At 42.2% G+C, this 12724-nt stretch overlaps 1 protein-coding gene across 1 annotated transcript in view; it reads right to left on the reverse strand.

Annotated features, from left to right (window-relative positions):
- LOC121578517 (testis-expressed protein 264 homolog) overlaps positions 1 to 12724 on the reverse strand; it is a 131555-nt gene that overhangs the window by 15049 nt on the left and 103782 nt on the right. Inside the window, exon 3 of the mRNA XM_041892884.2 lies at positions 531 to 723. Within this exon, the coding sequence (XP_041748818.1) occupies positions 531 to 723 (193 nt within the window). The remainder of the gene's footprint in view (positions 1 to 530; positions 724 to 12724) is intronic.

The following is a 12724-nucleotide window of genomic DNA, read 5'->3' on the forward strand; positions in this document are numbered from 1 at the left end:
AGATGTCCTTCTCACCTAATATCCCATGCTGTTCAGATATTCTAAGTAAGGTAATATCGTGAGAGTCAAATTCGAGCCTGGTGAGAGGGTTACATATCTAACACACAGCCTTACCTTTGGATAGACTAGAGCTGTATCTCTGCAAACTCAATCACGCTGAAGTAATTCAAACAAACCTCTTAGTGGAACAAGCTGTTCAGGAAGAAATAGTTCAATGCTTTTGTCTCTCTTTCCTCTACTGGCCATCCAATGTCTTATTTTCTTGCTATGAATGAAACTAGCTAAAACGCATCTGTGGTTGGGTTGGTTGAATGAGAACTGAAAGATATGTGGTGTTAGTTGAACTAGCCCATTACATCCTAAAGGGGGAGAACACACCTGCTTTATCTTGGCCAGGTTGCAGTTGTAAATGAGAACTTGTTCTCAACTGGCTTACCTGGTTAAATAAAGGTGAAATAAAATTAAAATAAACACCTGGTTGGTCAATGTCATGTCAGTGGTTGTATGGAAGGACGAGGGGCTTAGAGTACCTGAAATATCTGTCCCTCTGTCCTGGTCCGAGGACACCTCTGTCACCGGTGTCTTGGCCGATGTCTGTGTGATGAGCTCGGGCACAACAAAGCCAGTGTGGTGGAAGCCGCTCTGGGAGGACAGCGGAGCCATGTAGTGGGTTAGGTCCCCTGTATTGATCTCAATGAATGGCCAGGCATGGAGCTGCCTCTCCTGTGGGTGAGAGAGAGTGAGACAGAGACAGAGAGAAAGTTCAGACTGCATGTTTCATTCCCATTGGCAAGAGGCAGTCTATTTTGTGAGATCTGCCCTCCACTCCTGAGCTTTTCAAAGGCTCAGCCGCTCTGTATCCAAAAAGCACTTATCTCAACAACAACGTAGGGTGAGTTACTCTAATGGACTAAGTCCTTCTCTAAAGACGGCTGCTGTTGACCAGAAAGACTTGTCAGTTTGACCATGTACCACATCACTAAGCCCTGCGTTTCTCCCATAACAATAAACAGAGCTGTGAACCATTAAGCTGATTTTGTCAGTGTTAAGGCGTGACATAATTTCTCTCCTCTCCCACTCTAGAGTACAACACAAAACAATCTTTAAAGAAACTCTTTCCAGGAGGAGGAGATTGCCCCCTGCTTTACATCTTTACTTTACTCTCTGCTCATTAATGTTTAACACTAGGCAGTTTGCTTATCCAGCACACCCTGATTAGAACAAGGCTGTGTGAGGGATGAGCATACACACACACACGCACACACAACAATTATGCTACATTTAATGAGCCAATCTCCTTTGTCTGGAACAAAGACATCAGACAGTCCTGTCATTAAAAAAAGGGTCATTAAAAAAAGAGGTTCGACAGCATCGATATGCTGTATAACCTCATACACTGTAGTGAGGTAGTCAATATGAGGATTGATATATACAGATATTCCACAAGTGCTGTGATCCATACTGTATAGCAGCACATAACATACTGTTATGTGAAAGAGTCCATTCCAATGAGAAGCTAAGTGTGTTATGCAGATGGGCAGAAGGCATCAGACAAGAAGAGAAGATCAGAGAGGAGCCTCATGATGAAACACTCCCAGTATGCTGACATAACACTCTACCATACTGTATACAGTATGTCTGGTGCATGAATATGAATTAATGGCATGTGAGATATGTTCCTCCACATGCCAGGCCATTAATATTCCATTTATATAGAGCCATATGTCTATATAGCCACTTTCCTAGGGTGGAGGGAGGCAGATGTGTGATGAAAGAGGGGAGTTTATAAATGAAGCGTTTCATTCCAAAACCCTATATATCAATTTTCAGAAATGTTAGTAAATTCAAATGTTTTGTTTGAAGAACTTCTGAAATAGATCAATGTGTTTTTTCACTATCTAATCATGGCATGGGGTTATTCAATATTTGAAACCTACCACTAGATGGTTTCATTTCAGAGAGACAAACAATCACATTTAGATATATATCCACCTCACTGTTAAAAAAAAGTAGCACTGCAAGGTTTTACACAGTAAAATGACACATTTTTTTTTAAATTAAGAACTGTACAAATGATAAAAAATTTATATCAATATTTTTACAAATATATATGAAAGAGATGGAGGCAGTGGGTTGTGGAGGCGTGCAGCCCCCTCTCCACTTTAGGAGACGAGAGGGAAAGGGAGAGAGGGGGGAAGGAGAGGGCTGGTGATCCGTTTTTGTATTGGGCGACGGTCGCTGTGTGAACGAGGGGGATTGATTGTTTTTAATCTTATCCTGGGTAAAATAGGTATGTAGCTAGTTAGTTCCGCTCCTCCGTGGTATGAATCACCTGCTACACATAAACCCCCCCCCCCCCAGGGCTACTGCCATATGCAAATGAGCCACATCTCCTCGAACCCTCCCAGATAATGAGGAGCAGGAGGAAGGTGAGAAATACAATAAGCCGTACACAAACACAGACAGACAGACAGACAGACAGACAGACAGACAGACAGACAGACAGACAGACAGACAGACAGACAGACAGACAGACAGACAGACAGACAGACAGACAGACAGACAGAGAGAGAGAGAGAGAGAGAGAGAGAGAGAGAGAGAGAGAGAGTCTCTCCACTGCCTTTACACAAATCTGTAAACTTTTATAGCGTGGGTCGGGTGAGGACACAAGGAGAAACGAGGGGCCTTTCTCTTCAAACGTCAGTGACGCTCCTGTAGTATATGATAGATACTGTGGCATCATTGTGACAGGCAGAGGGAAGTGTTTACATGTACTGAGATTGATTTGACAGATAAAGGAACATACTAGATAATACATATTAACTGCATTAGTGGTCTCTGATATCTCTAATAGCATTGCTCTGATAGAACAATCAAGAAGATTTATTTCCCCAGGATGACGTTAGTGTGCAGCTCAACAGCTCATTGAAACACACACTAGAGAAGCCAGTCACAGAAACACACACTAGAGAAGCAATTCACTGAAACACACACCAGAAAAGCCAGTCACTGAAACACACCCTAGAGAAGCCAGTCACTATAAGATATTTGGGGATACAGTGGATTATTCTGATTACAATCTGATGGCATGATTACTTCCTGTGAATATAACCAGTAGGGAAGAATCTGCCACTATTGCAGGAAGTAATGGTTTGTTGAGACTCTCTGTTACAAACCACTCTGGCACTAGCATTATCCCTAGCACGGTTATTGTCAAGTGGCTATTTAAAGCCTGATATGAATTACAGTCCATCTCACAAAAGTAGAAGTCATTCAAAATTCAAGGTGAATACAAATAAGGATGAATTACATTGGTTTACCAATGGCAGGGTCCAACACAGAGCAGAGATGATTTGTAAAACCATTGGCGCATTTCGCAAATGTCACTACAAATCCTCTCTAAAGGCACCAATAGTGTTCAAAGTATAGGGCATCAACATATTTCCTGGACATGTCAGGATTTGCTGTAGTGTCTGTGTGCCGGTGTTGTTGTGACTGATAAAGATGACATGAAAGCTGAGAGATATCTTCTATTGAGAAAGTAATTAACCTCCTAGACCTCCACAGCTTCAGGACACAACAAGACAATCACACTACAACACACACTGCCTTAATGGATGTACATCTACAATGGAATGCATCCATTGGAGAGAGAGATGGAGAGAGAGTTAGAGAGAGAGAGGGCCAGAGACATAAACCACGTTTCCATCCACAGTTGTTATGCTAGTAAAGTCATACAGTATAAAATATAAATCACGACAGGTGTGATGGAAACAGGAAGTTTCGGTACAATTTTATAAATGGTGACAGATAATTTGTTCGTTCGACATGGTGGGATCTTTTTGTGTCGGCAAATGTAATTATGCGAGAAATGGCAGTGGAAACAGCTTTATGCGCAAATATTGATATTATAACAATCATATCAGAGTAAACTTTGAGCCACGCGATGATGTGGTGTGTGATCCTCCCACTACGACTCGGGAAACCATGCAGTTTATTAGGCTACAGATGAAATAAAGTATGATGAACTTCACAGGGTGGTGAAAGTGCAAGGTGATCTTGATGCTCCTTTCCAATAAATATCGAGAATCTTATTCTGGTGACATGATGATCGATGCTTTACTGCCATTTGACCCCCAAAAGTTTTTCTTTATGCGGATTCTAGAATATCCGCATGGAAATCTGTCGCCAATTTAGACAGCTTCATATGTTCTTTGCACGGGCCTTGCAGTAGTACATGTGCCACAGTATGCTCTGTATATAACACTGCATTACTAAGGGACGGATCAACATTTACAGAACGGTTACCTGGAGGTTTCAATTTCAATTTCAGTCAAGGGGAGGGTTTAGTATTTTTTTTACATGTAGTATAGGGTAGGGTCATGTAATTTGTAATTGATGACAGTGTTTTATAATGAGTTGCTTATTAGGCTATACACTGAGTATACAAGACCTTAAGAACACCTGCTCTTTCCATGAGACTGACCAGGTGAATCCAGGTGAAAGCTATGATCCTTTATTGATGTCACCTGTTAAATGCACTTCAATCAGTGTAGATGAAGGGGAGGAGAAAGATTAAAGAAGGATTTTTAAGCCTTGAGACAATTGAGACATGGATTGTGCGTGTGTGCCATTCAGAGGGTGAATGGGCAAGACAAAATATGTAAGTGCCTTTGAACAGGGTATGGTAGTAAGTGCCAGGCGCAAAGGTTTGTGTCAAGAATTGCAACGCTGCTGTTTTTTTTTTAACGCTCAACATTTTCCGTGTGTATCAATAATTGTCCATCACCTAAAGAACATCCAGCCAACCTGACAACTGTGGGAAGCATTGGAGTCAACATGGGTCAGCATCCCTGTGGAACACTTTTGACACCTTGTAGAGTCCATGCCCAGACGAATTGAGGCTGTTCTGATGTGGGGGGGCAACTCAATATTAGGAAGGTGTTTCTAATGTTTGGTATACTCAGTGTATATTCATGTGTGCCCGATGCCACCCCTCATCTCTGATGGGCGTACAATATCAAGTGGGCCTATAGGCTATTTAGTGTGGTCTCAATCAAATGATCCATAGCCTATAGGTTACGAAGTGCATGTTAGGAGAAGCACAGACCAAAGTTATATTTCTAAGATAGCTGCTGGGATAGTGTACATAAAACTACGCTGCATTACACAATACAATGGATATTTCAACCCTGAACCCCGGCCTGCTCTGCTCTTGATGATTCAAAACATTTTTGTGTCCTGCCTAACCAATGGCTGTGCTGTGTAGGGCTATGGTGGCAGTTCAGGAGGAGTCAAAGGTTTCTTCCGAAAATATGTTTTTATTAAGCCTACTCCAAAAAAATCTTGTGCGTGGACTACCCTAGTTCAGATTGAGAAGGAGAGCCGAAGATGAGGAGGACAGGAGGTCAACTTTGATAGCTTTCTACTACTATAATTGATTTAGAAAAACAATATGATTCTTGCCCATGATGTATTTATTAGTTATTGACCTCACAATAAGCCAGATTCGAGTAACTTACTTTGTGGTGCTCAGTGTTTAACTTGTAAATCGGAAGGTGCCGGAACAAAAAGTGAAAGCGAGAGGTGGGTGATCCGGAACGCATGAAAAATTAATAAAAATCACCTTTATAATAATGCATTGCATGCATATCATCGCATTTGAGTACTGGCATAGAGCAGTAGACTAGAGGCTCTTACAGAAGTTGCACACATGGGGAACATTTTTAGTAGCCTAGGGTCCGGGAAAATGTTGGCCTTTAATAAACGTATTTCATGCAAAAATGTAAAATTATTTTTCATGCCACGATGTACCGGATCCGGCCAAATAGGTTCCGGAACAAAAAAGTCCAAAACGGAGAGGTGCCGGATCCTGTTCCGGCTGGATCCGGCTCAAATTAAGCACTGGTGGTGCTGAACCTTGAAGCAGCAGCCGACGCACCATCAGTCGGGAATGGACAGCTCATGGTGCTGAAAGTAGGCAAATTAGAGTAGGCATAGTTCAATTCAACAGTCTTAATTTTAATTAGACTTTACTAACAACAAGAGGGCTTTGTGTTGGAGCCTATTTCGTCCTATTTAAGAAAGAGGTATGCCTAGCTGTTTAACAGATGAAATTAGGCTATAGGCTGCTATATAGGCAGCAGGTAGCTTAGCGGTTAAGAGCATTGAGCCAGAAAGGTCGCTGGTTTGAATCCCCAAGCCAACTGGGTGAAAAATCTGTCGATGTGCCCTTGAGCAAGGTACTTTCCCCTAATTGCTCTGGAAAAGAGCGTCTGCTAAATGACTAAAATGTAAACCTATATCCATACTTTTCTCGTCAATTCCTCCACCCACCATGCACTCTTTAAATAGCCTACCTCGGTGTCAGTGAAGGGCTGTTAAGTTAAAACCAAGACACGCATTGAGAGGGTATACCATACCTACCTTTCATTAAAGAAAACGGCAAAAAGCACTATATAATCTGATCCGTTTTATTTTGGATGATTTATGCTAGAAACAAGCTATAAAATACCCGGGAAAGACGTGACTCCGATTCATATGGGGATATCATTGTTTCGTTTCTTTGACATTCAGAGGCCGACTTCGCTTGGGAAGTAATCTAATTGTCACTATCAATTGATTAAGCTATTCACTTTCTATACAATAGAAGATGTTTAAACCCTGACAGCTTTTAGGGAAACACTTGTGACCTTCGTTGGGTTAAGCCACGGAAGAAGAGTAGCCAGCAGTTAAAGCTTAAATTTTTCTGTGTCGGTAGGCCCTACTCTGTCTGGGGTGGAAAGGTAGGTCTAACTTTTGAAAGTACCATGTTTAGATTCCTAATGAAGTCTCAGATTTAATTATTTGCAAACATGGACTGTTTCGTTGCAAACAAGACAGACACACTGATTTGGCATTGGAGAAATATGATCAAATGAACACATAGGCCTATCTCTCTGTCCATTCTTAGCCTGTAATTTCGATTTTGTGTGGTATTAAAAAAAGATTCAGCTAATATGTAAAATTATGTAGAATTGCATTAAATGTTTATAAAAGGCAATTTTTTCTCGGACCTGCAAATACGATGATAGATTCATGCAATGCTTTTACTATAAAGGAGATCTTTCCAGTCCTACTCTTGTCCACGGCGGTGGAGCCCTGTGCGCTATCAAAATTGCCGTGTTGCCATGTAATGCTTACAGGACCAAGAACAGTTTCTAAAACTGCATATCTAAGGCTCTGGTCTGTCCAAGAAATGAGGGTAAACGGTAGACATGTTCTCTGCTATCCACTTTGGTTTAATTATTATTTTGGGTATAGGGGAGTGTCACTAGTTTTTATTTTTCAAGCGTTCAGGGAGGGTTTAGGTCAAATGTATTTTGCTGATGGGAGGGCCATCCATTTTCATTTCAGAGAGGTCCGATTTTCTCCATGTAACCGTTATTATAAATAATGTTCACCCCCTAACCACTTAATCATTAAGAAAGAGCATGTGAATAATGGATGGCCAACAGTACCCGTTAGATTTACGGCCCATCGGCGCCCCGACTGTTCCATTTGCCACCCACACTGATCCTGCCCTCCGCCATACCATTTTTACTCCCTGATTTGACAGCCAAACAGAAAAACAGTTACCACCCACATGTATTATTAACCAATGATAAATAGATTAGTACAAAAAAGAGATAGATTAACTGGTCTGTCATAATCAAAATGGCGCTCCTGGCGTGAACGTTTTTAATTACGATGGGAGGATATTGGATTTCCTTCCTCCTCACCCTGCCCTTTTCCCAGCATCGCAATCCTGCATCGCCGTGTTCCTGGTTGGAGGAGATCCATTTCAATGGCCGGCGGCCCGGGAGTCAACATGCGTCCAGTTAACCTGCTCAGTCTGGGGCTGCTGGGACTGAGATGGGCTCTGCTCTCATATGGAGGACAGAGTGGACTTCTCTGAATCTATACAGCACAGAACAGCACATCACAGTATAGCTTAGCATAGAACAGCACAGCACAGACCATATCTGCCTAACTGTTAACTCCACTGTGGAGCATTGGCTAAGATCAGCCCTAACCACACGCAAAGAAGAGACTGAAAACCATTAGACAAGGATACATGTTGGTTATCACAATTATACAATACATGTTTATTGGGTTGCTATGTATATTTCTCTGTAAATAGGAAGCCAGTGAACAGCATATTATGATGAGCAGTATGCTGATGTTGGTTACTGTATTTGGCAGTAGAAACAATGCCTTTATAATCATTATAAAATGGCGCACGTGGTTGTGCTGCTTTTCTCCCTCCCTGTTACATGACCCCCTCCTCAATAATTCAGGAGCTTTATAAAGCATTGATGAAAACAGTGTTTTTCTGGGTTAAACTGGCATTTAGGTGCCTCCTGTGCTGCACTATAATTGGTCTTATTACTTTATCAAATAATTTCACCTCGTTTCCTCTCATGTAAAATGCATATGGGTCTGGGGTTAGTATGGAGTGTGGCTTTTTGCAGTGCTAAAGACACAGAGCTGAACTCAGGCTATAGAGCTAAAGACACAGAGTTGTGTATAGGAACCCAGGCTATTTGAAGATCAAACTAGACTTTAGCGTCTAGATACACACATCTTAATAGGAGGAAAGCTCTCTCCATATCGAGCTGTGAAGTCTGATAAGCACAGTGTGGGAAGAGTAGATCTTTTATCTACCCATCCATTCCCACTACAATTCACCCATGCATCTTTCCGTTCTTATCTCATCCCATGTATTATAATGAAGGAATGCTTTATAGATTATTAAACCAACATGCTATGGTTGATATATAGGACTGACATCCACAACAACAGCCATTCAACTGAACCTGAGGCCAGAACTACCTCCCTGACAGAATACACAGGCTTCTGTACAAACCAAAGGCTGGTATGTTTAGTATGAATAATTCCTTGTCTGGACTATGAGCCTGATCTCGAGGTGCAGTGTATCAGTGATAACTACTAACCACATGCAAACCCAGCAGCACACACAGAGAGTCAGGAACACTTGGCTCCAAACTGTAAACTTTCTTAGAGTTGATATCGTTACCTCTCACTGAGTGTGATGTATGATGTAATAAAATAGATAATTGGGCTGGGAGCCTTCCAGACAGAGAACGACCGACATGAGGAGGGACGAGGAAGTTATAGGAGATAAAAAGAAGACTGCTTTACCATCTTCTTTTCTCCCTTGTTATCTGCATCAAAACAGAGCAGAAACATCCCTGAAACACGTCAACTACATGACACACATCCATTAGCTAGAAAGGATAACAACAAGGTTTGGAGGATGGAGCATTTAGACACAGAGCATCACAATTGAAACTGTCCTCCAAATAAATTAACACGCGATTGCTGACAATGAAGGCAGATTATCATGAGAGAGCCTCAGCCTCCTCCTGGATCGATGGTGAAATCCCTGACTAATTAATTAAAACAGACCAAGACAAGACAAAGAAACCCAGAGATAGAAGAGCGAAGCAGCGGAGACAAAAAATGGAGCAAGCACAAATTGATCGAGCAACCACAGTCAATTGATATGCAAGGACAAGGATCAACTCCCTCAATATAAACTTTGCCTAATTAGATTTTCTGTCCACGAAAGCAAACAATTTTAAGGAAGGAGTTAGCGTCGTTAAGGATAATTTGTTTAATTGGGAAGTTAATTAAGTGTTGGTGTGACTGGAGGTAAGACAGGGAAAATTAGGAGGAGAGACAGAGACAGACAGAGAGAGAGAGACAGAAGGGAGGGTCTCGTGGGGGTTTGTCGTGACTTTGCTCTCTCTGGCAGCTGCTCTGAGAGTAGACAGCCTCCCTCTTCATAGACACTATAGGAGTGAAAGGAACACCGGTACTGTAACAACGCCCTAGGAGCATTCAAGCCACAGAAAGAGTACATGCAGCCATGGCATAATAATCATGATTAGCCCTAGTAGCAGTAGAGGCTGCCTATTCAACATGTATCACTGTGCAGTACAGTACATAGACCTTACACAAACCACTGGTAATAAACTGAAAAGCAACACTTCTGAGTCATTAAGACACATTTCTCCCTCTTTCAATCTCTTAGGCTAGACGCCAATACAGAAGCAGCCTTTTATTTCCAGATGTGTGTGATGGTGGTAGCCTTGTTCATCCTTCACATGGGGGAGAGCGTTTGAAAAGGTCTCTGTGATAGGCATAATTCATTCTGTTCATTTTCATCTGCCATCTCTCTCCCCTCTCTTTGTGACCAGCCCAGTGACAGCAGCAGAATGAGGGAGGAAAGGAGCGAGGCAAGAGGAGAGAGGGAGCGGAGCAGCAGGTCACGTCTCTCAGGGGGTCTATAGGGCCAGAACACATCACATGTTCACAGCTCTGACTGGAGATCATCCCTTATAGAGTTCAGCTGGACGTTCGGACACTGGAGCTATACAGCTAGAATGTACTACAGTAACGCTCAATTAATAAACCTAGTATGTAAAGGTCTTTGAATTTAATGGCTATGCACATCAGGAACATACAGCTTCTTTGAAAGTAAAGTGCTCTAGTTTTTCAGATAAAGAAAACTGTGTAGTGTTTTCAGTACACAAGCAGCATAGTAGAAACCCAAGCACAATACTGTTGTCAGAGACTGTGAAATGAATCCATTACATCCCATAGAGTTTATATTTGCTCAGCCTTTAGAGAAGGATCACCTTCTCATTCTTCCTGATCCATCTGTAGAGAACCCATCATATCCTCCTAAAGCTCTTCAGTCCCTCTCTCACACCTAATCTCCTCATTGGCTAATGAGACATCGCCGAAGCCCACTTTTCCCTCTGTCCACCAAAAGGTTAAGGGTCATATATGGATTGTGAAGAAGAGCTGCTGCAATACGACAACAAACAAATAATAAACCTGTCATCCTCTCAGCTAAGGCATGGAGAAGAGTTTATCATTCCAAATGTTCGCCAGATAGAAGACATGACAAAGATGAATGCACAAATCAAAACAAGAGAAATTGGGTTTAATGGACTGCATTCTATAAATGCCCGTTCAGATAGAAAGCAGAATTCCTATTTTATAACAGGTGAAAAACTAAAAAAATGTGTCACACAACGTGTAAATCCCTCTCTGTCGGTCTCGGTTATGTCTCTGCGTGACTCATGTACACACTCAGTTCTCAGGCCCCCCCAAATGATGAGTTCCCTCTCTACTCTGTCTCTGTCCCACTTTCTCTATCTCAAGTTATTCCAAAGAATCTCTTTATGATTCCAGCTGGGTAATTACATAGAATGATCATTAACATTAAAAGAGGTGGATTCTCAGTGTATCGTCTGCTCATTCACTGAGCTGGGGAGCTTTGGGTTCCCAGGACACTTGATGCTGTTAGATACAGTGGGGAAAAAAAGTATTTAGTCAGCCACCAATTGTGCAAGTTCTCCCACTTAAAAAGATGAGAGAGGCCTGTAATTTTCATCATAGGTACACGTCAACTATGACAGACAAAATGAGAAGAAAAAAATCCAGAAAATCACATTGTAGGATTTTTAATGAATTTATTTGCAAATTATGGTGGAAAATAAGTATTTGGTCAATAACAAAAGTTTCTCAATACTTTGTTATATACCCTTTGTTGGCAATGACACAGGTCAAACGTTTTCTGTAAGTCTTCACAAGGTTTTCACACACTGTTGCTGGTATTTTGGCCCATTCCTCCATGCAGATCTCCTCTAGAGCAGTGATGTTTTGGGGCTGTCGCTGGGCAACACGGACTTTCAACTCCCCTCCAAAGATTTTCTATGGGGTTGAGATCTGGAGACTGGCTAGGCCACTCCAGGACCTTGAAATGCTTCTTACGAAGCCACTCCTTCGTTGCCGGGCGGTGTGTTTGGGATCATTGTCATGCTGAAAGACCCAGCCACGTTTCATCTTCAATGCCCTTGCTGATGGAAGGAGGTTTTCACTCAAAATCTCACGATACATGGCCCCATTCATTCTTTCCTTTACACGGATCAGTCGTCCTGGTCCCTTTGCAGAAAAACAGCCCCCAAAGAATGATGTTTCCACCCCCATGCTTCACAGTAGGTATGGTGTTCTTTGGATGCAACTCAGCATTCTTTGTCCTCCAAACACGACGAGTTGAGTTTTTACCAAAAAGTTATATTTTGGTTTCATCTGACATTCTCCCAATCCTCTTCTGGATCATCCAAATGCACTCTAGCAAACTTCAGACGGGCCTGGAGATGTACTGGCTTAAGCAGGGGGACACGTCTGGCACTGCAGGATTTGAGTCCCTGGCGGCGTAGTGTGTTACTGATGGTAGGCTTTGTTACTTTGGTCCCAGCTCTCTGCAGGTCATTCACTAGGTCCCCCCGTGTGGTTCTGGGATTTTTGCTCACCGTTCTTGTGATCATTTTGACCCCACGGGGTGAGATCTTGCGTGGAGCCCCAGATCGAGGGAGATTATCAGTGGTCTTGTATGTCTTCCATTTCCTAATAATTGCTCCCACAGTTGATTTCTTCAAACCAAGCTGCTTACCTATTGCAGATTCAGTCTTCCCAGCCTGGTGCAGGTCTACAATTTTGTTGCTGGTGTCCTTTGACAGCTCTTTGGTCTTGGCCATAGTGGAGTTTGGAATGTGACTGTTTGAGGTTGTGGACAGGTGTCTTTTATACTGATAACAAGTTCAAACAGGTGCCATTAATACAGGTAACGAGTGGAGGACAGAGGAGCCTCTTAAAGAAGAAGTTA

The sequence above is a fragment of the Coregonus clupeaformis genome, chromosome 12 (assembly GCF_020615455.1).
Source record: "Coregonus clupeaformis isolate EN_2021a chromosome 12, ASM2061545v1, whole genome shotgun sequence".
In the NCBI taxonomy this organism is placed as follows: domain Eukaryota; kingdom Metazoa; phylum Chordata; class Actinopteri; order Salmoniformes; family Salmonidae; genus Coregonus; species Coregonus clupeaformis.